This window comes from Neopsephotus bourkii, unplaced genomic scaffold (genome assembly GCF_033783945.1).
Source record: "Neopsephotus bourkii isolate Nb327-2 ecotype Australia unplaced genomic scaffold, CSIRO-AGI_Nbou_v1 NB_1292, whole genome shotgun sequence".
Classification (NCBI taxonomy): domain Eukaryota; kingdom Metazoa; phylum Chordata; class Aves; order Psittaciformes; family Psittacidae; genus Neopsephotus; species Neopsephotus bourkii.
In genome coordinates, this window is record NW_026901776.1 from 9,301,031 (window position 1) to 9,326,881 (window position 25,851).

General features: G+C 56.2%; 2 protein-coding genes across 2 annotated transcripts; both read right to left on the reverse strand.

The window, feature by feature from the left end:
* Positions 1 to 1,606: 1,606 nt before the first annotated feature.
* On the reverse strand, positions 1,607 to 5,339 carry SLC35B2 (solute carrier family 35 member B2). The gene is made up of 4 exons (XM_061365960.1): positions 5,071 to 5,339; positions 4,767 to 4,960; positions 4,368 to 4,528; positions 1,607 to 3,737 (listed from the first exon to the last, which is right to left on the reverse strand). The coding sequence occupies exons 1-4, from the start codon at positions 5,133 to 5,135 to the stop codon at positions 2,799 to 2,801; spliced, it is 1,359 nt and encodes a 452-aa protein (XP_061221944.1). The 5' UTR covers positions 5,136 to 5,339; the 3' UTR covers positions 1,607 to 2,798.
* A 3,791-nt stretch (positions 5,340 to 9,130) lies between these two features.
* NFKBIE (NFKB inhibitor epsilon) lies at positions 9,131 to 21,966 on the reverse strand. The gene is made up of 6 exons (XM_061365961.1): positions 21,507 to 21,966; positions 11,416 to 11,518; positions 10,666 to 10,897; positions 10,406 to 10,494; positions 9,895 to 10,143; positions 9,131 to 9,595 (listed from the first exon to the last, which is right to left on the reverse strand). The coding sequence occupies exons 1-6, from the start codon at positions 21,848 to 21,850 to the stop codon at positions 9,530 to 9,532; spliced, it is 1,083 nt and encodes a 360-aa protein (XP_061221945.1). The 5' UTR covers positions 21,851 to 21,966; the 3' UTR covers positions 9,131 to 9,529.
* Between the last annotated feature and the right edge of the window lie 3,885 nt (positions 21,967 to 25,851).

Sequence of the window (25,851 nt, forward strand, 5' to 3'; positions counted from 1 at the left end):
TGCAGCCTGGCGGGTATGGGCGGAGGTTGGCAGTGTCTGGCCACCAGTATCTGGTCTTTTGCCTGTGTCCCCTGAGAAGCCTGGGGCATCTGATTAATCTACTGCTTGCACTGAACTCCCACCATGAGTGGGGTTTGTCACCCTCAGCCACAGTGCCTCCTGGGGTTTGTCAGGGAAGAGTGACACCATCCAGTTCTCTGTCTGCCTGCCTGCCACCACAGGCACAAAATGGAGTGGGCTTTAGCCAGTGTCCATCTTCAGCAGGGAGGGAAGGAGGCAGCAGAGCCTGCTGGAGTCTCTTGCTGCACACCAAGGTGCTGTGCTGCCTGTGTGGCTAGCTGTCAGGGTGCTAGGGCAGTGCTGGGCTGAGCTGGCAAATGCCTTCAGCATGGGTTTATCTCCCTCAGGAGAGGAGGGGGGAAAGTGTCTGAAAGAGGTTTCTGTCTCGATAGGAAAGTTTTGCCAAGTATCAAATCAGTAAAGTCATGCCCCATCCCTGGCAGTGTTCAAGGCCCGGCTGGACAGGGCGCTGATCAACCTGGTCTAGCAGAAGACGTCCCTGCTTGTGGCAGGGGACTGGAACAGGATGAGCTTTAAGGTGCCTTCCAACCCCAACCATTCTATGGAAGTCCATTATTTTTGACTTGTTTGGGGTTTTGTTTCATACTGTTTTCTCTTCAACTCTACACTTGCATTAGAGAGATCCCATTCCAACCTGGCACACAACATTTTTATTTTTTTTTCTTCTCCCCTCTTCTTTTGACTGAAGTAAAACTTCCATTTTCAGTCTGTCAGCAGGCAGTGGGGCAGATGTTTGGGGTGGCATTTGCAGAGGCAGGATGAAGGGCTGGGAGGCTACACAGGCACTTTCAAGAGCTTGGAGCTAGGAAAGGAGCACAGGTGAAACCTCCGGTACCCCTGCTGGCACAGCACTGTGGTAAGCAGCTCCTGGCCCTAGTCTCCTCCTCTTCTAGCCCTCACCCAGGTCTCCCCTTTCTCCAGTTGTTAGGCCAGGGTCTGTTTCTGACCCAAGACCTCACTATGACTGGATTCCGTAGGCCTACAGCTAAGGGTTTTCACCAGGTCTCCTCATACATCAGCAGAGTGTACCATCTACACCCCAAGCCTCCACTGGCTCTGGTGGGGGGGCCTGTGGAGCTTGTCTTGGTGCAGATGCACCTTGTAAATGATAGGTTCCTCCAGGCCTTGCTCCAGCACTGGAGACTCAGGCCTCTGCACCACCCTCTCTAGGTACATGGGCTGTAGCTATCCTCTGGGGCTGCCCAAGCTGCACCATGCAGGAAATCCTGGAGCCAAACCAGAGCCAGGCTAAAAGCTCCTCCACCTCCCCACCGGCATAAGCAGTGGTCCAAACCTGGCTCTGCTCCTCAGTCATGTGTGCAAAGATCTCATGTCAGGCCTTGCAGCTTTAGATCCAACCCCATCTGATACCTGCCTGGGCAGAGGCACCTGTGTTTGGAAAGAGCAGGCAGATTTGCTGTCCTGAGGAGACTATTGAGGGGGGACACATGAAGTGGTTGGAAGTCTCTCCCCTCCTTTGAGGTAGCTAGAAAAAAAAATATAAAAAGAACATGTACCCCCAGGGCACTATATGCAGCATATTTTTAATTTAATAAAATGAGAAAAAAGTTGCCTTTCAAAAGTACCAAAACCTGCTGGCTTTTCAGTCAGGTTGTGTTGAGGAGAAAAGGGTTAACCAGTAAAACCCAGGCTCCTGGGGAAGAGCAGCTTCCACTGCTCCATCCCTTGCTGCCTGGGGAAGCAGGTGCCCAACTTGCTCATCCCCTGCTGCCTGTGGAGCAGAAGCAAGGCACCGCAAGCAAGTTCTGCCCCACTGCTCAGCCCCCCAGGCACAGTGGGGCTCTGGCCAGGCCCCAAGAAAGCTGGGCCTGGTGCCTCCAGCTGGCAGGAAGAAGAGGGGCTGTTTGTGCTTCTCTGAATGGCAACTGCAAAGCCCAGAACCTGTGGCACTAAGGCACCCCGAGGTGATGCTGGGGCTTCTGGGCAGCGCAGCCTTTGGCCTGTGACAGCAGCAGATGTAACCAAAAAGCAAACTAGAACAACTCAGCAAGCCTGGAGAACTGTACCGGCCAGCCTGGGCTAAGGGGTGCGGAGAAAAGTGGCTCAGAGCAGGGGTAAGGAACTGAGAAAACCAATCAGGGATGTACTGGCTTGCACTGCGGAGTGCTCTCTGAGAGCAGAGCCAGGCCTGGGATAGGACAGGCTGGGAGTCCTTCCCTAACTATGCTTGTCCTACCTGGAGCACCTCACCTGCCTTCAGACAGGCTCAGGTTGGGACTTGACTCACATGGAGTTGTTTGAAAAAGAAAGCTAGTGTTCTGCTTGCCCTTTCCTCCAATTGAACTCTGTAGCAGTGACAGAAATGGAGGAGCATTAGCCAGAGGCAAGACGGTGCCAGGGAAAAGAGCTCCCTTGTTCATCAGTGACTTTGGAGAAGCCACAAGACAGAGGTGGGGCAGGAGTACCAGCAGCCTCATGCTGGCTCTCCCCCAGGATGTGAGCCCCCAGGCCCATGCCTTGCCTGAAAGTCTTTGACCTATTAAGGCAAATGGAAAGGTTTGGAGCTGTGGCAGCCCAAAGCATTCCCTGGGCTTGTTTCAGCCCCTTCCCCAGGAAAAGCAGGTGGAAAAGTAAGTCACTGGTCCAGCCTATCCATACCCCACCCTGCTCCTCAGTGGGTTCTCAGAAATCAAGCAAGTATCCCAAGGCAGAGGCAGGACAGCAGGCACGGCTTAAAACACCATGGCCCCAGCTCCTTAGACCTTTTGCACAGGGGTCTCGCCTGGCGGGAGCTTCTTACTGCGCTTCTTCATGCGGCTGCGGGCATAGACACGGAGGAAGAGGGCCATGAAGACAACAGCTACGCCCAGCCCACCCACAACAGTGACAGTGTGCCCGTAGATGAGGCAGGAGAGGAGGATGGCAAAGGCCTGGCGCAGTGTCATGATGATGGTGAAGACAGCGGCCCCGAACTGGTTGATGGTGTAGAAGATGAAGAGCTGGCCGCAGGCGGAGCACACAGAGAGCAGAACAGCGTGGGCCGTGAACTCCGAGTGCCGGGACATGAAGCGAACTGACTCCAGCAAGGCACCCTGCTCCAAGAGCGAGCCCACCGTGAAGAGGCAGGAGAAGACGTTGACACCAAACATCATCTGCACAGGAGACATCTTGTAGGCAAAGAGGGCATCCTGCCAGTTGGAGGTGAAGCTGTCAAAGATAATGTAGCCAGCCAGCAGGATTATGCCTGAGAAAGTGGTAACAGTGGACAGGTGTCTGTTGGGAGCACTGGAGAGCAGGAACATGCTGACCCCCACAGAGATGAGGGCAGCAGTCAGGTACTCCCAGTACTCATAACTCTTGCGTGACACCAGTTTGCCCATCATCATCACTGGGATCACTTTGGAGGCCTTGGCCAGCACTTGGGTGGGGAAGCTGATGTATTTGAGTGCCTCATACTGGCACCAGCTGCTGAGGATGTTGGAGAGGGAGGCAAAGGAGTATTTGTACATGGGAGCTCCATGGCGCGGCTGCTTGGTCAGGGCACAGTACAGACCAGCCACCGTAAAGGCCAGGATGCGGTTCATGAACACAAGGAACTGGGAGTCCTTGAACTTCTCACCGGGTTCTGTTTCAGTGGCACCATAAGTTCTCGTCATCACACGCTCCTGCAGGACGCCCCATGTGAGGTAGGAGGCCTGCAAAGCAGGAGGAGCACAGGGACAGTCAGGACTCACAAAGGGCAGCTGCAAGCAGTTGCAGAAAGAACAGACCCCAGGAGATCCTTGCTTGCCCCAGCGTTGTCTCACCCTCTGCGTGGCAATGTGACCCTGGGAGATGGGGCCACCTCCCACTCCACCCCTCTGAGGGAACCCAGTGTCCTGTCTGGTTACAACCGGCAACATCCTGCCCCACACAAAACCTGCTCAGTTTACAGCCTCTTCAAGGGGAGAGAAGCCCTCAGAACAAACATCCGGGTGTACTGTGAGCCGTTACACTGTAAGCTCCCTGTTGAACCAGACCAACAGAATCAGGAATAATTAGCCATGCATTGCGGCAGGTTCGGTGCCAGCTCCCTGCAGCAGGTCCTGCCAGTTTTCCCAGTAGTCTCAGCCCAGATTACACCAGTTTAAATGGACCTCCACAGCCCTTAGAGATGATACAGCACCTCTGGTGGACTACCCTGGTTGAGAGGCTGTGTCCCAGCGTCCAACCCTGGCCCAGTCAAGGGCAGCACTTGCATCCTTGCTTTTCAAAGAACTGATGGCCACAAGCCTGCTGCCCACGCCCTCCCCCCAGAGAGGAATGGCCACTCATGGGGCCCCTACCTGTAGACCAGCAGCACAGAAGAGCAGCTTGAAGACCTGTCGTGCTGTAGAGGACTCTGTGGGCTCTGCTCGGGGTGGCAGGGAGCCATCCTCCTGGTGTACAGACTTCACCTCAGAGCCGAACACACACGATTTGATGACAGGGAAGCAAATGCCTCGGCCTGAACAGGGTAGGGAAACACAGAGACAAGAGTTAACCAGAGCCTTGGGCACCACAAGCTGCACCAGCTTGAGAGGTGAAGCCTCCCTCTTTACTGAGACACCTCTGGGATGCATCTCTGTTCAAGCCTGGTCTGACAAAGGAGGTTGGGGAAACAACCTGTCAGCACTGAACAGTGTTGACCAAGGGGGTGCAGAGAACTCAGAGGCAGGATGTGGAAGGGAAGCTCCTGCCATTACCTGTCTCCAGGTAATTCCTTCTCTTGAAGTACTGGATGAGGAGAAATCCCGGCACCACAATACTTGCGTAGCCAGCAGCATTAACAAAGAAACGGAAGAGCCAGAAGTCGCCCCAGGAGTCCTGCAGGGCAGGGACGATCTCTTCACCAGTAGCCATCGTAGGGAGGGAAGCCAGTGCAAGGGGAAGGCAAAATCTGTGCAGAGAAAGAGGCAGCCGATGGGCTGCTAGTGCCTGGTCAGCTCCACTCTGCCTGCCCGCACCCCCTGCTGCCCAGCCTGCTCCCCACCAGCACCCAAATACTACCCCAGCAACAGCAGTGAGGAAGGCAGCACATGGAGTGGGAAAAGCTCTCTGAAGTTGAAGAGCATATGCCACACATTTATAAGTGCTTCTGTTAAGGGTGTTTGCTCTGGGTTAGGAACACGTGGACTTGGAAACTTCAGTTTCCAGCACTGGAGAGATTGTTTGAACACTGTTGTTAACCATCAGATTCTGACAACGCCCTTCCTCCAAACGCAAGAAGCACCTTGCACCTCGCCGTTTTAGGTTAAACTTTAGCACAGCTCCCAGCTGGAAGAAAGTAAAGGTCATTGAATGGAAAAAATGACTCCTACTTACAGCTCATGTTTCAAGCCTGTGGCCAGTGAACACCTCAGAGCTTTCCCCTCCAGCTGTGCAGGTGAGTGGAGGAGAGCAGGGAGGGCTCAGGCTGTCAGCCTCCCCCACCACCCCACACAGCCCTGGCAGAGAGCTGCCAAGGCATTCCCCGCAGCCCAGAGGAAACTACCAGGGTCAACCACGCGGCAGGACACAGCCAGAGAGCAAGGCTGCGAAGGAGCTTTCCTGCCAGCTGCCTGGTTGGGACTTTACCAGGGCTATCTGATAAGGCATAGCTGATATTCTTCAGCTATAGCCCTAGCAGGTGACCTAGCCAGCTTTAAAATTCCCTGAAGGAGTTCTTCCCTCTGCTGTACCCTCCCTCACAGAGGCAAACCTGTGATATTCAGGGGCCCCACAAAGAACTAGAGCACCACGTACACAACAAAATGAGCAAGCAGGCAAGAAATCCCTACACCCAAGGCCACATGTGCATCCCTCCCCCTTGCAAAGCGATCTGCTACTTCCTGCATCAGGGTGTGAGGTTTCCTTGGTCCATGCTCCATCCCTGCCCCAATTTTCTCAGTAGAGAAAGCCTCCAGATCACCTTGAGGGCCAGGTGAGGGTGCTGTGGGGCTGGCTACATAAACACACATCAGAGACACTGAGTTCCTGTGACAGAAAAGGGCCAGAGATGTTAATCCCCTCTCCCCCAAAAACAAGCAAGTCAAAGGAATTTAGGCCCAGTTTAGGGGTGTACCTGGCCCCAGTACAATAGTGCTGTGACATATGGTAGCCCCCACATGAAACTCACAGATGAAGAAACTCAGAACTTTAAAGGCAAGAAAGTCCCCCATCATTTCATGCACAAATCCTCCCCATAAACACCCTGTCACCTTAGGAAAGGCCTCATGGGCTTTTCTTATCCTCAGTTGCTGTGGCCAGGCTCCCAGAGCCCAACAACCTGACCTAAGCCGAGGCTCGTGTTTCACCCTGAAATCTCCCTTCTCTGGCTTAAGGACCCAGAAATTCCCAGCCTGTGGGGAAGTACAAACAGCTGTGGGTGGGTTTCTGTGCCTGTTCCCAATCCCTCCCCCTGCTCTCCCCCGCAGAAAAGGCAGATTGACACCTCCACCCATCATCTCTCCTGCTGCAGGAGCATCACTGCAGGATGCAACAACAGGGTTGGGTGCAGACACCTGAGGCTGAAGTTGCCCACATGCAGCTGGGTTTGCCTGTATTAAGTAACGCTGGTTGATGGCAGCAGCCCTCTTCGTGTGCAGAAACGCTGTTTGCTTTTGCAGAAGTCAGACATAATGGCAGGATTGGTTGCTACCATGGGCCACGACTCCCTTCAACCTGACAGGGACTGAAAGCCAGCCAGCTTTGCTCAGCACGACTGTGCCTGCTGTTACCCCGCCGGCCCCCTCAGCATGGCCATGGCAGGAGAACCAGCTCTGCTCTCCCACAGCGACAGTGAAGAGGAGGCTATGAGGGACAATGGCTCTCTCTATGCCTACGCTAGCAATTCCCAGGCCCCGAGAGATGACTCAGTGCAGCAGGGCTGCCCTCCCCACCGAGGCTGGGAAGGAACAGGGACGCCAGTGTTACAGGTAGAAAGGGGGGGGGGGGCGCCGCTCACGGCAAGCAGGCGGCACTCTGAGGCATGAAAGGAGCCTCAGTCTGGGGCCAGGGAGCCGAGACAACAGACTCGGGTACTGTTCCCCTGGGCACAGGAGGGGCAGTGCGGAACGCACGGCTTCGGCGCCGACCTGGGCCACAGCCCTCTGCCTGCGGTGCACAGTCCGGGTCCTGGGCCAGAGGTCTGAATACAGTCCCTGCCTGCAGCCCCTCTCCTCAGCTCAACTCCAGCGCCTCCAAGGGCTCAGCCCAAACGCAAGCCTAGAGCGTGGCAGCCCACGGCCCCCGCTCACAGAGCCGGGCAGCAGGGGTACCCTTGCCTCGGCGGTCGGGCTGCCGCTTCCCGCCGGCTGCTCCCAGGGGCTCCCCAGCGGCAGGCCGGGCCCCGAGGGTGTCCGCCAAGTAAGAAGCGTACGGGATTCCGGCCCCGGGAGCCCGTGCAGAGACAGCCTCTGGGTGCGGGACGAGCGGCGCCTCGGGGACACCTCCCGGCTCGGCAGCCACGTCCTCAGCGAACGGGCCGGCAGCCCTCTCCCACCCTTGCCCCCTTGCCGAGCGGGGCACTGCTGCCGTCCGCAGCCCGACCCGCCCTCCGCGCCCACCCCAGCTCGCTACCCACCTTGCGCCCGGCCCCGGCCCCACTCCCGGCCGGCTCCCCTGGGCTCCGCTCCCGGCGGCGGCAGCAGCGGTGGCGGAACACCCGCCCTGTGGGTGAGCAGCGTCGGCTCACAGCGCCCCCTGCCGCTCCGGAGGATCGCCGCCGCGGCCCCTGCAGAGTCCGGCCGAGCTGGGTCTTGCCGGCAGGAGCGGCCCGTGAACAGCGGAACAGGGGGCGGAGAGGCCAGAGGGCCCGGGAGGCCCTGTCCCCAGGCCGGCCATCAGAACGGTGAAAGTGCCGAGAGCCGGCCCTGGCCCTGGCCCTGCCCCAGGCACACACCGCTGCCTCGGGCAGCGCCCGGGGAGGCCGCAGGGCCGGCTGCCGCCCTCAGGCGGACACCAGTAACGTTTTACAAGACATGTTCAAAAAAACCCACCCTCATTTTGTTTGGAAACAGTGGCAAGAACAGTGCAGATCACTGGCTTCTGCCTCTTTCCTCCCCTTCCCACCAGCTGCAACCTCACCATGCCACTGCCCAGCAGCACCCATCACTCCCAGGAGTGCCCCACATTCCCTGTGAAGGTGGCACCAGCTCCTGGCAGGCACTGGCTAAGGCCCATGAGCAGAACACGGCTCATTGAGAGCAGGGCTGAGAGGCAAAGAGTCAAAAGAAACAGAACAATCCAGCCCAGGGGTGCTGAGGAGACTGGGCCAGCCACAGCGAGGTCTGCAGGGAGCCTGTGCTGCATCCCTGACAGCATTCCCTTACTATTTGTCTTCCCACGAAGGGAGGAAGGCAACAACAGCACACTGCTCACTCCAGAGCATCTTATGCGATTGCGCCACCCAGGAATTGCCCCAACCCCTAGCAGCTGCTCCCAGGCATCAAGTGGGGAATTCACTGGCTGAGGTAGGGTCAGGCACACTCAGTGTCTTCATTCCCCCAGCACCTTTGGCTGCTGGTTCCTTAATGCCTCACATATGCTTCTCCGGCTTGGAGAGGAGGCAGGGAAGGGGAGCGAGCTGAACTTCAACAGGGATGTGGAAATAACCCTGCCATCTCCTCCCCTCTCAGCCTGAGGGAAGCTAAAACCCAGGGAAGACCCATGGCCCAAGTTTTTTAACACCCTCCCAAGCCAGGAGATGGGGCAGGATCTTTGTGTCCTCCACACAAGAGGAAACCACAGCACAACAAGGCAGCAAGATGTCACGCACAACAGCAGAAGCAGGGATCCACAACCTGGTCTTCCAGCATCTCCTATGCTCTTTCTTCAGCCCCGAAGCTCGGCAGTACAGCACAGGAATGGAGCACCAGGCTGGGATCCCCCAGCCTCAGCCTTGAGCACCGGAAAGGCTTTGCAAGCGGGGAAGCCCCTGTCTTCCCACTCACCTTGTGCTGTGCAAAGGCCCAGAGGGAGCCGGCGGGCTGGGGAAGCCCCTGCAACCCTGTGCCCGGCCCCCAGGGTGATGCTCAGCCTCTTGATGCTGCGGGGGAGCAGCATGGGTTTGATCACATGAGACCTCAGGTGCCCACAGCAAGAACAAACGTTTATTAGAGTGAGTGTTCATTCACCTCACCCCATGCTTACTCTGATGGCGTTTGGGGGTATGCCAGAGGATGCTCTGTCCACCATGTAGCATGAAAAGAAGTCGTCTCCTGCTCCTTCCCTGTGTAACTTTGAGACTCCTGTTCAGTCCTGCTGCTGGGCATAAATACTCAAGGAAAAGCCCCCCCTGTGTAGTGCTCATAGTGCTGCCTTCTTCCCTCTGGGAAGGCAGCCTGAGGACAACAAAACTTTTCCAAAGAGGAGAGCTCACTGTGTCCCACAGTGGTGCTGCTCCCACTGAACTGCAGGCAGACAAGGTCCCAGGAGGCAGCAGCACAGGGCAAGGAGACAGCCCAACAGGCCAAAGGAGTCCAGCCGCTCATTCAGAGCACACCACAGGCTTCCCTGATATCTTCAGGTCATCGAAGGGCAGCAAGGCGAGGAGCTGCAAAGGCCAAGGTGTGGATGTATAAAGATCTAAGGTGGTGTGTCCACAGAGCTGGGGTAGGGGCCCAGACCCAAGTCCCCCCCTCAAGTCCTAAAGCCTCCCACCTCGCTGGGGAAGTGTCAAGAAACCCTTTATGGGCATTCCCCCAAGGCTTGAGGCAGCAGGCAGCCACCCCAAGCACATCCGAGCCAATGCCTGCACCCTATAAGGGAGGACAGGCACAACTAGAAACTCCTCTGAGGAGCTTCCCCCCAACACAATTGCAGAGCCAGAGGCCTCCCCACACATGGACTCACATCATCGTTGCCATCAGCGAGGTCCTGGGCTGTCTCATCCTCCATGTTCCTCAGCAGAGTGTCAGCCCCACAGTGCGAGAGCATGGCGGCAATGGCAGCATCCTTGCGACCCACAGCGAGGTGGAGTGGGGTGCACCCATTGTACATCTGTGCGTCCACGTATGCCCCATGGTGCAGCAGGAACTGCACAGCCCTGTGGTTGTGGCACTCCACGGCCAAGTGCAATGGGGTCTTCCCACTTGTGCCCTCCTGCAACCACAAGGGTGTGAGTGCAGGGTCCCATCAGATGGGTCCCATAGCACCCCCTTCACAGGGTGCAGAGGAGGGAGTCCTCACCCTGACTGCTGTCACAGCACCCAACAGCCCCTCAAGGACCTTTTCTTTCTGCTCCCCCAGAATCCAGTGCCTGCCATTCTCACAGCAGTGCCTGCCCGGAAGCTGGAGGGAGTGCTCAAGGGAGCCATGAACCATGCTCAGCCTTGCCCAAACATCGCACCGTGCCCAGCCTTACCTGAACATCGATGTTGGCACCGCTCTCCAGCAGCAAAGACATCATCGGGATGTTCCCCTTCAAGGTGCTGATGTGCAGACAGGCCAAGCCTGGGATGGGGAGGCAGGAGAGAGAACCACAGTCAGCCCAATCCACCCTGAGGCATACCAGCCCCATCCACGTGCCCACTCTGCTGCACTCCCAGATCCCTGCATACACAGCTCATGGTCTGTGCCCCAACCCAGCCACTGGTTCCACACCGGGCTGCCTGTGGGTCTCACCTTGCCAGTTCTGGAGCTGCAGGTTGTGGTGGTGCCCATGGGGCTGTGGGGTGCCCTGCGGCGGGGCCGTGCCCTGCAGCAGCTGCTGGGCGCACTGCATGTGCTGCTGCTCGCAGGCTAGGTGCAGCGGCGTGTTGCCGTTGCGGTCCTGCAGCCCGGGGTTCACTCCCTTGTGGATCAGTGCCTGGATCACACAGGGCTGCTCCAGGTACACGGCGAGGTGCAGCGGGGTCTAGAGAGGAGGTGGGGACAGAAGTCAGGGAAGGGGGGAATGCCCTGCAGGACACCAGGCGGGATGAGACACACCAGCCTACAGGAGCCAGCCTGGTGGCACGGGCATGCTGCCAAGCAGGAGCCCATCCATCCCTGTCCCGGCACTAAGCGTGGCTAACACTAGGGCAGTGCAAACAGCTTGCTGCTCCCCCCCGGGCCTCAGCTCAGGGATCACCATCTCACTCTCCCAGGTTATCTACCCTGCCACGTTCAAGCCACGCTTGCTGCACCCTCCAGGGCAGTCTGAAATGTCCTAGGCCTTGTAAAGGACCACTTCACCCTGTGCTGTTGGGAGCTGTCACACGTCTTTCTCAGGGTATCTCCCATACCTTTCTTCCCCTCCCTGAAAAGGGGCTGCTCACATGGGATGTTCACCATGCTCTGGAGGAATCAGGTTTGGGGGCCTGGAGGCAGACTGGGCATCTATCGAGGGAGGGCCCACCTTCCTCCCATCTTCTGCCTATCACATCCTCATACCTGGAAAAGATCATTTTGAATCTCCAGCACCTCCCTGGGCAGATGAGCGATACAGCAGAGTGCCACAGCTGGGACGCAGTGGATAATGGCCAGGTGAACCAACCTATGGAGGGAACAGGAATGGGGGGGGGAAAGAAAAATAAGTCCCAAGTGCTGTGCTCAGAAGCAGATATCCTCCACTGCTGCATGGAGCAGTGATCTAAGCACCTTCCCCAGTCCCCTTCCCTTGTCACCAGCTTGGAGCTCCTCCATCCTGCCCTTTCCCTGGGGAAGCTCAGCAGCAGGTCAAGACAGGAATGTGGCCTGAGGCTCCCCAGGGCAGTCCTTCACTCTGATCTACATGGGGAACAGACCTTCTTGTTCATGCTGAGTCCTCCCTCACACCTCACAGCATGCACAGACCAAAGCCAGGCCTCTAACTGATGCAGGTATGAAAAGCCTGGGATGTGTTTCCCAGAGCCTAAGGGCTGGGTTTGGCAGCTGCAGAGGGAGATATGGGCTCTGGCTGCTGCCTGGGGAATGCTAGTAAGCCGCTGCCAGCTGGGAGCTGCGCTTCCGCTTTCCCCTCGTGCAGGCAGGCGGCCAACGTTGGGCAGGAGCCTGGCACCCCCCCAGATCACCTGCAGGGTACAGCCCCCATGCCAGCCACGCTGCCGGCCCACACCGATTTCCTCTTCTCTACCCCATATCCTTCCCTTCCAGCCCTGCTGTGGCAGTGCTGGCATGGAGCCAGAGAGTGCACAGGGACACTGGGGCCATCAGAGTTGGGTGGCCAGCACGCAGTCCTGCTCCTCAGCACCATGGTCCCCACAGCCATGGGGTGGCCAGGCAGCCTGGAGTTCCCCAGCGCAAGGAAAGGCTTTGTTTCCAGCCGGGTCTGAAGCCAGCCGCTGTGCACTCAGAACAGAAGTGAGACCATAACAGAGGCAGAGCCAAGAGGGAATTTCCAGCCCCTCCGATGACCTGCTGCACTCCCAGGCCTCCCTGGAAGGGGGGACCAATCCCAGCCACTCGCCACTGCGCTGTGTAGCTTTTATCTCTGTCAGATGTCAGCTCCAAAGTGAAACCCAGGCTCTAAGCAGGCTCCTTCCACTCATGCTGCTTGGTGAAGGCAAACAGGGGCTGATGGATGGAGGGCAAGAGCTGTGCCAGCCCCAGCAAGACACCCGGCTCACCATACAGCCCAGCTCTGGGATGGCACCTGCAGTGAGAGATGGACAGCATCCCTCACAGGCAGGAGGGGAAGACCTGGCCCCAAAGTGTTGCAGTGAAGAAGTGGGGCTGCCTTCTCACCAGCTGCCAGGGGACATGACTGTGCTGAGAAACCCAGAGGCCAGTCCCCCAGAGTTAAGCCCCATTTTTGGTGATAAAACAAGGCTGGTTCCTCTTTGCTCTGCCATCATGGGGAAAAGCTGTGGCCAGCAGGAGAGGCTTTGTCCCTGGGGAAGCCCCGGGTCATGCTGCAGCAGGGAACTCCCCAATGGAAGGAGAGACCACTCATATTTGCCACTGCACCACCACGGGGTGCATCCCCACTGTCAGTGCTCCTGGGGCAGGGGAGGGGGCTGTAAGCAGGGGCAGAGGCACAGCCAAGGGGCCCAGGCCAGGGTACACAGGGCAAGAGCAAGGGGCAGAGCTGCAGAAACAGCTCTAACACCACCCCTCCCGCTGGCAGGCTCTTGCCTGGGTATGATCCAGGCAGGGAGATTCCCTGTGGGCTTTGTATCAGGCCTCTGGTCCCCACAGTGGCACCTGCACCAAGGTGTCTTTTGCCCGCTTGCAGGGACAGTCCCTGTTTCTCCACACTCGTTCCCAGGCACCCCATGCAGAAGGCCACGGGATGTGCCTTCTTTAGGTACGGAAGAGATAGAACTGCTCAGGCAGGGGACTTCCCAAGGCAACTGCCCTTGAACTTTAAACCTCTGCTGCTTTCACTTTCCAGAGCCGTGCTGGGCTCCTAGGGGAAAGAGCAGAGCCGGGGGTCTCTCCCCACCACAGCCAGCCCCAACCTGCCCAGGAATCCCCGACCCCTCTGCTACTACCCACAGCACACCACACCATCACATGGGGACAAGTGGGGCAGTCAACCAGGGGACGGAGAAACCCCAGGCAGCTCTTCCTGGCTTGGGTGACTTTGCAGCTCAACAAGGCAGCAGACACTCAGGGCTGAGCAAGTTTGGGATCTATGCTGTGGAGGCAATGGGGTTGAGCATCCCCAGCCACCCAGAGCTCAGGCTTTCACCCCAAAGCTAGGATGTGCCTGCTTCAAAGGATTGCTTTCACCCTTCCTTCTTCATTCTCTGCCCGGGTGCAGCCTCCTCCTGTGCTTTCATTTCTGCATTCGTTCCCCCCTCTCTTAATTGACAGCCCTCAACTTCCTGAAATGGCTGCAAGAGCCGTGAGCTACTCGGAATCACGGCGAGGACACCTGGGATGAGCGCACCAAGAGCACGTGTACCCTCTGTGCCACAGGCTGCTGATGTCAACCCAGAATCGGGATTGCCTCCAGCTAACCCGGGAAACCTCCTGCCCCTGGGAGCCCTGAGCTGCAGGCATCGTGCCAATCTCCACTTTCTTCTGGCCAAGGCTGCATGCACACATCTCTCTGTCACGGCAGTGTGCAATCCAGCTGCTGCATGCAGGCACACAGCACTCACAGCTGAGCCTCAGAGCCAGGGCACGGTGATGGAGAGACACCTGCTCGCTGCCAGGCACCACTCCTCACCCAGCCACGTGCCTTTGCCAGGATAAACCCTCCACCCCTCCATGCTCAGACCCTCTCTCAGCTGCCTGCACACCTCTGCCTTCTCTGCTTGCCAGCTCCCCATGCTCCTGCCTGCAGCTGTGGGGTGGGTGCCCAGCGGCGACTTTTGGAAAGGACAAACATGAGCTTGGAAAGGGCTGTGGATGGAGGAGCTGTGGGCAAGGGAAATGTGCTCAGCCTAAGAGTACAGACGGCTGGGCTTGCTCTCAGCTTTGCCACCTGCTCACCAGCTCCATCCTGGCACAAGCGGTCTCATTAGTGCTCTGAACTGCAAAGGCACAGGGCATCCCTGGCACAAGGCGATCTACCCATCATCAGAGAGATAATGTTGCTGGAGCAGAGAGGATGTCCCCAGGTCTGAGCATGCCATGCCCAAGGCAGTCCTAGCGTAGGCACAGGAAAGCATCCATTCCCATAGCGCTGTCCATCTCCCAAGCCTCTGAGTGACCTCAAGTGCCTGGTAGGAAAACCTTCCACACCTGAGGACTGGAGGCAGGAGAATGGGTAAGGGTGACACCAGCTTGGACACACAGGCAGAACTGAGGAAGTCCCAGCAGATCTCCAGCTATCCTCTCCTCTCCCTCCAGAAAAGAGGCAGACCATGCAGATCTGATCATGCAGATCCCCGCTATGTGCAGAACAAGACACCTTGCCCTCAGAAGTCTCTCCCTTCAGTATCTAACCCCAGAAGCACCTAGGACAAGGGCTCCAGCGTTCAGTAGAATTAGCTTTTTTTCTAGTATTCTCTTTCTACATTTTTCTCCCTTTCTAGATAAGATCCCTGTCTGCAGCAGGAATAGTTCACTCCCAGCTCCTCATTTTGGCTGAGTGGAGCAGTGGGAAATCATGCAAACAACTCACACATGAAAAACTTGTTCAGGAGAGGAAATGGCCCCAGCAGCAACATTATGGAGAGCCAGGGAGAAGGAAAACAGCAGGGGAATTCCACACTTACCCTGCTCTCCTGTTGCAGCCCTGTAACCTGCACTGCTAACCACTTCCTCAGCCATCAGCATGAGCCTCTGCCAGCAGGCTCAGCCAGCACAGCCCCATCCTGCCCTGCAGCCCTCTGCCAGCCCAGCCTGGCTCCCTTCCTCCCTGCATACCGATGCAATGCTGCCCTGCTCCAAAAAGCCGTTCCAGCTGCCCTCCAGCAGCTCCAAGGGAGCAGCAAATCCCAGCCAGCTGTAGGCTCATCCCCATAGCCTCTGCTCCAGTCCTGGGTCTTCCGTTGTGCAGGTTTCCTTTCCCCTTCCCTGCGGGAGGAAGGCTGCTGCTATTGGGACCAAAGAGAGAGCTGGGAACTGATGGAGCAGTGGAGCCAGACTCCAACTTTCCTGTGGTGTTCTGCAGAGGGCCTAGCGTGTCTGCTGGCAATGAGGGGTGCTGGAGGCTGCCTGGTAGGGGTGGCACTGCAAGAGGGCTGCGGGTGTCTTGTTTTCCAGTGAGGTGGGGAGATGAAGGTGCCCCTGTTCACCCACATATGGCACCCCTGGCCTCACATCCTCTAGCCTCTGCACCCACACATGTGAGCATTCTTCTCAGTTTCTGAGCAGATGGCGTGTCCGGGATTGCACAAGCACTAAACATCAGATGCATGAGGACTGCTCCCTGCAGTACAGGGGTCTGTCCCACACTACCATCACTGCAGGGATGGGCCCAGCCAGAAAGCAGGCCAGCCCACCCCAGAGGGTCATGGCTGAGAAGCAAGATGAACAATTGCAACAAAAGCAGCAAACATCCCAAAATGCCACAGCTAATGGCCCTTTTAAACGGAGCAGATTCCCATTCTCACTCGTCAGGAGGCAAATACGTTCTTCTACAGTTTCTGTACACGCAGAGATATCTTGAGGTCAGAACAGCCTCTTGGAAGAGTACAGTGCCTGGACTTTGCCAGGGCCTGTACAACACAGCCCAGCAATCATCTACAGCCTCGCAAGTATCCTCACTGCCTCAGGATTTTCTTCTAATGAGACCAGCAGTGGGTCTAGGATATCTCAGGGCCCCCTAAGCCCTGCCTCTGCCCCACCAAAGGGGCTTCCCACCTCCCAGATGCACAGGGTACCACATGGAGCTCATTGAGAGGTGCCCAGTAACCACTTGCACAGCTCAGACCCCATGGCCTCTCTTCCTGCACAGGCACATCTGACTCCTTTTATCCACATTGTACTAAAAATCCCCACAAGCCAACAAAAATCAAACTTTCTGTGTTAATGTAGCTGAGCTCAACCCTTTCCCAGCAGCAGCTAAGCCTGCCTGCAGAGTGCAAGGACCTGAAGCCATTCCCATCGCAACTGATGCGTTACAGCCAGGCAGCAGGCTTCTGCATCCCAGGACATGGAAATTTCCAGTCATTCCTTCCCTTCCTCTGTGCTGAAGCTCCCTGTGCCTCTCCCCAGCTCCAAGGCAAACCAAGGCAGGTGGAAAGTGTGAAGAAACTTCCTCCAGGCCAGGCTGAAGTCACCCAAAATGGGGGGAAAAAAACCTCTGTGCCTGCACGCTCTCAGAAGGCTGTGCCAGAACTTACCCACCTTACACCAAGGGTGTGTATGTTATCCCTGCAGCAGCCAGCAGCTTCTGGGGCATCCTGAAGGAGCCTGTGCCCTCTCCTGCTCCCCAAACTCCTGAGCATGTACAGAGGAAGAGCTGAGAGTTCAGGAAGAGGGAGCTGGACACAGGAGGTTCCCCTGTCCTTCTGGCCTGCCCCACATTAGGACTCATTCTCTTTTCTGCCCTACAACAGCAGTGTGCTAGGGAGCAATGCCTGACAGACTTGAATTTCCCTGGCAACTGGGCAAAGGAGATTTTCAAAGGCCCTCTGGAAAAAACAAGAGCATCCCTGCTTCCCACTAACCACAGCCATCTGACTGCTGGGCAGCCAGCAACAGCCCAAGGGACTCCCAGCCCAAACAGCAACCAGGTTTGCTCTCTGCATCCATCTTTTCTTAATCATTCCTGAAACTGTGTCTCTCCAGCTCTCTACTTCTTTCACAGTGGTTTTCCTTCGCTGTCACACACACTGGGATCCAGGGGTTCAGCAACACCAGTGTTCAGCAGGGCAAGCCTCGAGCAGGCAGCCTGGATGGGGCAACCTCTGTTCCCCTGCACGAAGAAGACCTCTAGCACAGAGTCTCATGAGGTGGGAGGATTATGACTGGCACACGCTGGTGAATGCCGAGGAGCAGCTCGTAGGCCCACAAGGTGCCTGCCCACGCAGGGAAGGGCTCAGTGGGGAAGACCGCTTCCCTACCATCACGGTGGAGGAGAGCTCAGAACATCAGCTCCCATGGGGCCCCAGTTTTACTCGATTAACTGTCCCCTAAGCCCTTGTTAAGGCATCTCAGCCCACGAGTCACTGGCACGTGATTTCTTAACAGCAGACAGGCCAGCTCTTGTCTCTGGTGGAAGGAGGAAGTCAGGCTTCCTCTGCTCCCCTCCCTCCCCAAAACACTCACCCAACCAAAACCGCTCGGTCCCATTTTCCATCTGAAAGAGGCCAAGGTCTCTCTCTCATGACTGAGCTGGGGTCCCCCAACCTTCAGCCCCACAGAGGAACCATGCTCCTTTGCATATGGATCCCCATGCAGAAGACAGCCATCCTCCTGCAGAGGCACAGCCTCTGTGAGGCACCCCTCTGCAGAGGCACTGCCTTCTGCAGCATGGCACACTCAGATAGCTCAGAGCAAGACTATACACGCTCTACCAGCTGCCCAAGGGGCCCATCACCATGCATCAGGTACCGATGGCATAAACTAGCACATGGCCCAAGGACCAGCCTGGGCAGAAAGGAAAACATGTTTTGAAGTTTAAGACAGAATATGTAGTCCTAGAGAGTGGAAAGCTCTGCCTAATTTCCCACCCTGGTGAATCGACTCTGCCTCTCCAGAGCTGGCAGAACTGCCATAATCCCAAGTGAAAGGTGAAGTTTTCCCTTGTGCTGGAATGCAATAGGTGATCTATCTCATTTCAGAGGAGCTGATCCCATACTTACCCCTTTCCCAGGACACTGGACTCATGCATCTGCCTGGCAAGGCTGGGAAAGAGAGTTTCCTCAGTGAAGCCTAGCAAGAGGTGAGCTTGTTCAGAGGCTGGGGCACAGCAATATAGCTGCCTGCAGCCTGGTCAGAACTAGCCATGTCTGCATGCTGGAAAGCCTCTCTCTTCACTTCCACGTGGAGCAGTTCCACTGGGACTCCATTCAGCAGAAAAGGAGCTGGTTTACATGGAAGAGATGGCTGCTTGGAGGAGGGCCACTTGCTTCTCAAGGAAAAGATGGATGCTTGGAGGAAACTGCCTGTGCTTGAGCTCACAGGCCTTGTTCTCTACCCAGCCACAGAATAAGCAGGATATCTATCACCTCCGTAAGTGCACCCACCATGTTCTGCCTCTCACCCCATTCCTCATCCCTGATCTCTCCTGCCACGCCAGCTCTGCCGCTCTCTCTTGGGGTGCTGGTGCCCAACTACCGTAGCTCTGACTTCCCCGAGGCAGAGGGACTGCCAGCAGCAGTGGGCAGGCGGGAGGCGAGCTGATGCTTGGGCAGATGATTGTTGGAAGACGGCACCCACATATTTCACTGGCCATCAGCCCCCCACCTCCCTTGTTAGCCAATTTCCTTCCTGCAGAAACAGGACCCCTTCTAATTCTGAGCACAGGAAGAGCCCGTTTTAGCCCCATTGCTTCACCCTGCCTGGGTTAACGTTCCTCTCCCACAGAGGCAGGCAGGAAGGTTTCCAAGGAGGATTCTGCTGATGCTCCAACCGCCTGAGCACATGCTCATCCGCCTCCCATACTTCCCCAACAAGCACTGGGCTGACAAACACAGCACGCTCACAGGCACACCGCAAAGCAGCACGGGTGGGCAAGCCTGGGGCAGCTATGGACAGCAGAGATTTTTGTCAGATGGAGAGCCAAGACTCCTGCCAGCTCCCTTTGTGCAGGCTCCTCTCTGCTTGGTACCAACCAGGGCATCTGGGGACACAGGAACTACTTGGCCAAAACCCCTGAACTTACTGCGTTTTCAGAATTACAATTACAGGAAAGTGTTGTTGCCCAAGTCTCCTGAAATACAATGATAGCATGATTTTAATTCTCAGCCTGGAGCTGTTTTGTGGCAGATATTAATGCAAGGCATACAAGGAAATGCGCCACTGACAGAGATGAAAAGAACTTGATGGGTTCATCTGGCTGGATGTCAGGGATGCAGCCTGAAGCCATCTGATCCCTTTTCTCTGGGGACTTTCTGTCACTGGATGAGCAACTGCTCCATAGACTTCAGCATTACTAGCAGCCCCAACTTGGTTTTGAATACAAAACCGGAGGCAGCTCAATGAGTTGCTGGGTGTTCTCAGTCCCCGTTTGCATCAACCCAGTGGTGGATGTTCAGCATTTCTAAATATAAAAGCCGCCTACCTCTGCCACAGGGGTCAGGATGAGAGACAGGAATAGCAGAGGCAGAAATCCACAGCCACTCTAACCACAAGAATAGGGCTTTTTTTCACAGCGCTGGGAGCAGATCCCGAGAAAGCCAGCTCTGACACAGACCCGGCCTGCCCAGAGCTCTATGAGCTGCACCACCAGCTGACTTTTCACTCCTTCCCTCACTCTTTGCTGATTTCCTGTTCTGAACTGTGAGTGAGAGAAAACAGAAGAGCAACTGCAACCATTTGGAGAGCTCTCCAAGAGCCTCTCCTGCCTACAGTAACCAAGGCACCACTGATTAATGTTTTCCTAGTTAATGAGATGCTTGTGGTAGGTCTCTCCAAGCATGTCTGACAAGCAAAGGGCTCAGCTACCTTACAGAACAGCCCCAAGCAGCCAAAGCATCTCCACGCAGCCAGATCTACCAAGTTCAGCAAAGAACAGCAAGCAGGGAGCCCTGGGCACTGTGTGACAGATGAGCCCGGAGAGCTTGTCTTCCACAGTTTAAACGACTCCTGGGTCTCCCTGTGGGCACCTTGGCTCTACTATTACAGGTGGGAAAGGCAGTGAAGCTCCTCCACTCGGAGGAGCCGCGGAGCCAGCCCGCAGACAGGACAGGACTAGGAAGCACCATCCAGGCGCCTGGCTGGGGAGCGTGGGAGGCTGGTTTAGGATAACCTTGCTTGCTGCGAGACTTCCAGCCAATCCTGGGAGCAGATCCCCCAGCGCGCATTAATGAACTAATTAGCAGATGCACGGGCTCCTTCCTAACCGGGAAGTAAACACTCCAGCTGGCTCCCAGCTCATCTTCAGCCTCAGAACCAATGTGCTCTGCCAGGCAAGGACGGAGCCTCCTTGCTGCTGCCTCTACTGAAGACATTTGCTTGCTTGTGCCAGTGCCTCTCAGTTTCTCTTCCTCTTGCGCCACTACTTGATATTAAAGTCCAACCTGGGTCTGGAGCAAAGTTTTTGCCCTTCTTAGCTGTGAGCACACTCTGCTCATGCTCTGTATGTGCACCCATGCACTCATTCTGAAAACCTTCTGGTGAGGGAACCTATGACAGGAAAGCGCTGTGATTAGCTACACGCAGTTACCAGAAGCCAAGCCAAATAACTCTGGTGTGATGCCTCTGCCCTCGAGAGGGCATCACAGATGTGGGAAGCCCCCCCTCGTGCAAAGAAACACTCATCTCCGTCACAGAGGCTCAGGAGGGCAGCCCTGTAGCAGGGCATGCGTCACAACTGTGCTGAAAGCTGTGCTGTGCGGGTAGGTTGGCAAGGCAAGGCAATTTCCACCTGAGAACAAATAGTTCTTGGGTTGCTCGGTTGAGCAGCATCTCTGGCCCTAACACAGCCATCTCAAGGTCTTGCCCTGCATAGCCAATCTCTTGCTTACATGCTATCTCATACAACCAAGCCTTCTTCCTTGGGGAGGAAACACTGCATTGTCTGGGGAAGAGACAGAGTGGGGGTTTGATTTTCCCCTCCAGTTGCTAGCAGCCCCATAGCAAGTAGAATTTTACTTTCCAAAGTGGGTCCATTCTGTGCCACGTCACCTGTAGTGCCTCTCCCTGCTCACTCTCTGGACCTGGCTCAGATGCCCCACTGGTCACCCACCCAAACCCATGCCAGGGCGCTCAGCATCCATGCTCAGCACTAGGACAGGGGCTTATGGAGAACCTCACAGCGCGGCAGAACGGGTGCTCCTCGGGAGAGGGCTGGGGACCACTGCAGATAAACCCGGCTTATCTCTAGGCACCGGCTCCCCGCTGCCGGCTGGCTGCGAGGAGCCAAGCCCAGGGCTGGGGGGTCCGGGCTGGCAAGCCGCCCCGGCAGGGATGGATGAAGGAGGGATGGATGGATGGCCGGATGGCTGGCCGGGGGGGCAGGGTCCGCGGTCACTCACGTGTCTCCATCCTCCGAAAGGTAGGTGAGAGCTTCCAGCTGCTGCCGGCTGAGCCCCTCGGGCGGCGGCTCCTCGGCGCGGCAGGCGGCCGGCAGCGCGGGCAGGGGTTCGGGAAGGGCGCCGGAGCCGTAGCTGGAGTCGAGCCGCTCCTCAGCAGCAGCGGCCTCGGCAAAGGTGTCAGCGGGCGGGATCCCGGCGGCGGCGGGGGGGGTCTCGGCGGCGGCGGGGGTCTCCCTCCCGCCCGGCAGCGAGCGCAGTGACTCGATGCCCGAGTCGCACTGCCCCTCCTCGCCCTCCCAACCCGCAGCCTCCTTGCGGCACTCGCCGCCCGCCGCTCGCGACATCGCTCAGCGCCCGCAGCCCGCCCGCCGCGGCCCCGGCCCCGACACCGACACGGGCGGGGGGCTCATGGCCGGAAAGGCAGCGAGCGGCGGCCGGCGCTGAGGCTGAGCCCCAGCCCCACGGCTCCTCCTCCTGACTCAGCCGCGCCCGGCCCCGCCTGCCCGGGATTCCCCCTCTGCCGCCCCGCCCCGCCCCGGCCTGGTCCCCCCGACAAGGGCCGCCTCTCTCCTATCCCGCTCTGGAGCACCGGGAAGGAGAGAAGCCGCCCAGGTGCAGGAGGGAGAATGGAGCTGCACTGGATCACCGGTGTGCCCCGGACCTGCCTCCTCCCCTGGCCGGTTTGCCGGGGCTCTTTAAGCAGCAGACGGGTCTGCTAGGCGGGGGAGAGGGGTTTGTCAAACCGGCGGTGAGCTGGAGGGGATGCTGTTACGTGAGCGGGTGCTGACTGAAGCCGCAGGCTCTGTGGGAAACGGCGCGGTGGCTGCCACTCGCAGGCAGCAGAGATAGGTGCGAGGAGGCGCCTGCTTTTCCCACGTGCATGGTTTAACCCGTTTCAACCACGGAGACACTTGTTCTCTGTCCTGCCTGTGCAGGCAAAGGGAGAAGCCAGGCAGTTTCTACAGTTGGCTGAACAAGTCAGTTGGTCCAGCCGCTTCCCACTGCCTTTCTGTGTGGCAAATAGCACCAAGTGGACTGCTGGGGCTCACACAAGAACAGCCAGAACACAGAGATCAAAGCTGAAAATAGAAGCTCAAACAATAGTCCCTGCCTGTGAATGATTGATGAGGCTGCCTTTCAGTGCCCCCTTCCAACATCAAAACTATTCAGTTGTGTTCCTCATGGATCTGCATAGATTTCATCTAGTTACTTTGCAGTGTCGCAAGCAGTGGGGTTTCCTCAGAATATACCTAAATAGCTCTGAATGCAGGTGACACTTCAAAATCAGTTTGACTTACCACTTCTATTGCTTCACATGCCTTTCTGCCTCTGCAGGGTGCCCATCTTTCCAGCTCAGCCCAGCAGGAGGGGAAGGATCCCCTGCAAGGGAGTTCACCTGGGGAGAGCTTGGTGGTGGGAAGGGGATCCACTTCACACAAATCACATGCAAAGCGCCAGTGACTTCCCCCTCCCATGCTGCAGCTGCCACCTCGGATTTGTGTCACTCTCCCCACACAGCCCTTTAACCTCAGCCTTGCTGCAGCCGACCTACCCATGAAAAGTGACTCTGGGCAGGCAGGAAGAAAGGTTTTGGGGTGCGAAAGTAGCAGGAGGCAGGCAGGGGAAGTTTCTGTTGGCATCAGTAGCTTCCAGTCACAAGCTTTCCTCCCACGCTGAGGATCTGCTTCAGTATTCCAGCTGTGTCCCTGGCACTGCCTTGGCTGTGAGACTACAATTACTAAGAGAAAGGAGCTTCTCCCACATCTTATCAGCTGTGCCCAACGCAGGGCAGCGATATAGGCCACTCCTGTCACTCCCTCTCACACCCTGGTGATGGTTGCACCCCAGCTCTATGTGCATCTGAAGTTCTGACCTCCACCCAGAATTTCTTCTCATTCAGCTTTCTGTACCCAGCTGCTACTTGGTTACCCATCAAATACCTTACAAAATTCTCTGCCATTTTCTCTGGTAACATGCTAGATGTTACTAAAGGTGCGGCTCCGTCATGGAATGGTTCCTTATACACTTCTGCATGGATAAAATCAAATATTGGGAGAAACCCAGTTTGGACAAATCAGCACAAACCTGTGTGGTGATGCACAAAGACTTAACTTCACTGTGAACTAATTGCTGCTTGCTTTGCAGAAAGTGGCAGTCACCCCTTGAGTACCTTGTCCTGTTCTGGTTGGGGTACAGGTGTGGAGCCTGCTGCCAGGGTAGTACAGGCTCAGGAGTGGCTCAGCCAAAGCTGAGCTAATAAGCTCTGGACCAGCTCTGCATGGAGGCAACTCGTGAGATGTCACTTGGGACTCACAGTGTGCTGCAAGCCATTGACACCTGTGGCTGCCCAGCAGCCCCTGGAGGTGTCCTTCCTCTGCTGATGATGTGAGCTTAGCTGGAGCTAGCCATCTTGCAGCATCCCTAAGGTGAGCCTCGAACTTTCTTGAGCTCATGCTTGTGCTTGACTAGTGCCCTCCCAGGGCTGTGTTGCAGTGCTCTGCTGCTGCTCAGCTCTGGAGACCAAGCACTCCCCATTAAAATCAGCTATGCCACCCAGGCATCCAGGTCCAGCCACTCTCTGCTCTGACCTTACAACTGCACCCGCTAATACCCAGCTCAGGCACCATCTCCTTGACACCCCTCTTCTGTCTTGGTGTGCTTCTGTTAACCCTTTGGGCAGTTTGACCGGGAAGTCTGAAAGATGCACTTGGCCACTCCGCCCTGTTATTTGCCTTCTGTCACTCATTCAGCAAGGCTTGAGCTTTGTTTCAGGCTGTCTTCCTAACAGAGAGCTTTTCTGCCTAGACATGCGAGTTTGGGACTTTCCTTATTTTCAGAGGCTTTAAACAGATATAGATCTATAGGTAAATAGATGTAGATATATACACATACATACACGCACATACATGTACACATACACATACATACATGTATATATGCACATGCATATATATAAAATAGATACAGTATACTGGCAAGTAGTGGTAGAAGGAATAAAAAATAAATATAATACGAGGCCAGTCTTGATGTTATGATTTACTCTTAAGGATTTTAGAACTGAACCTGTAATTCTGAGCTCTCCCCAGTCTCCCTTAAGATGTGTCACTTAAAATGGCTAAAATTGCAGGGCAATACTGCCGAGGGAGGGATCTGTTCCCACTAGAGGTCAGTGTAAACACACGCTGCTCGAAGGTACCCAAAGCTACTCAGCCTCTCCGGCAAGAAACCGGGCTCAGGAAGTCTCTGCACCCATTGCCCTTCCAGGAGCATCATGACAGTGCCTGGGCATGGGACTGACTCCCCCGGCGACCTGTGACCCCCGGCACTGTCGGTAATAACGTCCTCTCCCCAATTCCATCCTCCGATTTCCTAAGTGAAACCCAGGTCTCTGCATCTGACTTCTCAAACCCAAGTTCTGCTCACTTCAGTTGCACCTTGCTTGGCACCAGCATCTTCTCCACACTTCCTCAAGCTGTTAACTGGGTGAGATAAGTGATGGAGAAAATGAGTTTATGTTCAGTATGCAGCTGGTCTGAGGAAAAATAATGGCACTGTAATTCCCACCTGTGGTCCTCTGCCATGGTTAAGCAACATTAAATTGTTATAAGTAGTTGTTGCCACAGTAATTCACATCAGGCAATGTGACTGGTGCTACATTCCCCCACACAGACTGCCAACTGCACAGCTTCCATTCCATGCGAGCACTGGTTTGTCTCATTCCCTGGGAATGCAGCTCTTTTCCACAATCCCCAGCATTAGAAACACTGAACCCATCAGAAATGTGCTAGATCCCTACCTGAGGAAGCTCCCACCGCATTTTTTCACACCAGAGATGTCTCTGGGCACCCTAAGCACCAAAGCAGTCCTCTGCCTGGGACTCCAGCTATGGGATCTCAGCCCAGAAGCCATGTGCATTGGGCTCTTGACTGGGAGCAGATGCCCTGGGAGAGTGAGGAAAGCTGCAGGAAAGGCAACAGGCTCTCTCTGACTGCTGTTCCGTATATCTGACAGCAAACAGCTCTGTAATGCACCAAACTGGGTCAGTCTGCTTCCTGGCCTAACAGAGTAAAGCAGGAACATGGCTCTTAAAGATTCAATTCCCAGAAGTGAGACTGAGCTTTCTAACAGATCAGTGCAAAGCAGGTCCTCCTCAGGTACCCATTTTCTGGATTAATCAGCCTAGAAAACACTGGCTGCTCTTTTGTGGCAAGTCTGGCTGAAACCACGGGGTCACTTTGAACGTCTCCAAGGATGCTGCTCCAGGTACCTGCTTGCTTTTGCAGTAAGGGATTATTTCTAGTCAGAGTTCTCCTCCTTGGGGTTCATACTGGTTGACTCTAGTCCT

Coding starts and splice junctions, on each gene's coding strand:
- SLC35B2 (XM_061365960.1), bottom strand. CDS start 5,135: ATGCTCTTCAACTTCAGAGAGCTTTTCCCACTCCATGTGCTGCCTTCC. Junction 4,529..4,766: donor AAGGAATTACCTGGAGACAG/GTAATGGCAGGA, acceptor TACCCTGTTCAG/GCCGAGGCATTTGCTTCCCT. Junction 3,738..4,367: donor TCTGTGCTGCTGGTCTACAG/GTAGGGGCCCCA, acceptor CCTGCTTTGCAG/GCCTCCTACCTCACATGGGG.
- NFKBIE (XM_061365961.1), bottom strand. CDS start 21,850: ATGTCGCGAGCGGCGGGCGGCGAGTGCCGCAAGGAGGCTGCGGGTTGG. Junction 10,144..10,405: donor GTGCCAACATCGATGTTCAG/GTAAGGCTGGGC, acceptor TTGTGGTTGCAG/GAGGGCACAAGTGGGAAGAC. Junction 9,596..9,894: donor TCGCTGATGGCAACGATGAT/GTGAGTCCATGT, acceptor TGGCCTTTGCAG/CTCCTCGCCTTGCTGCCCTT.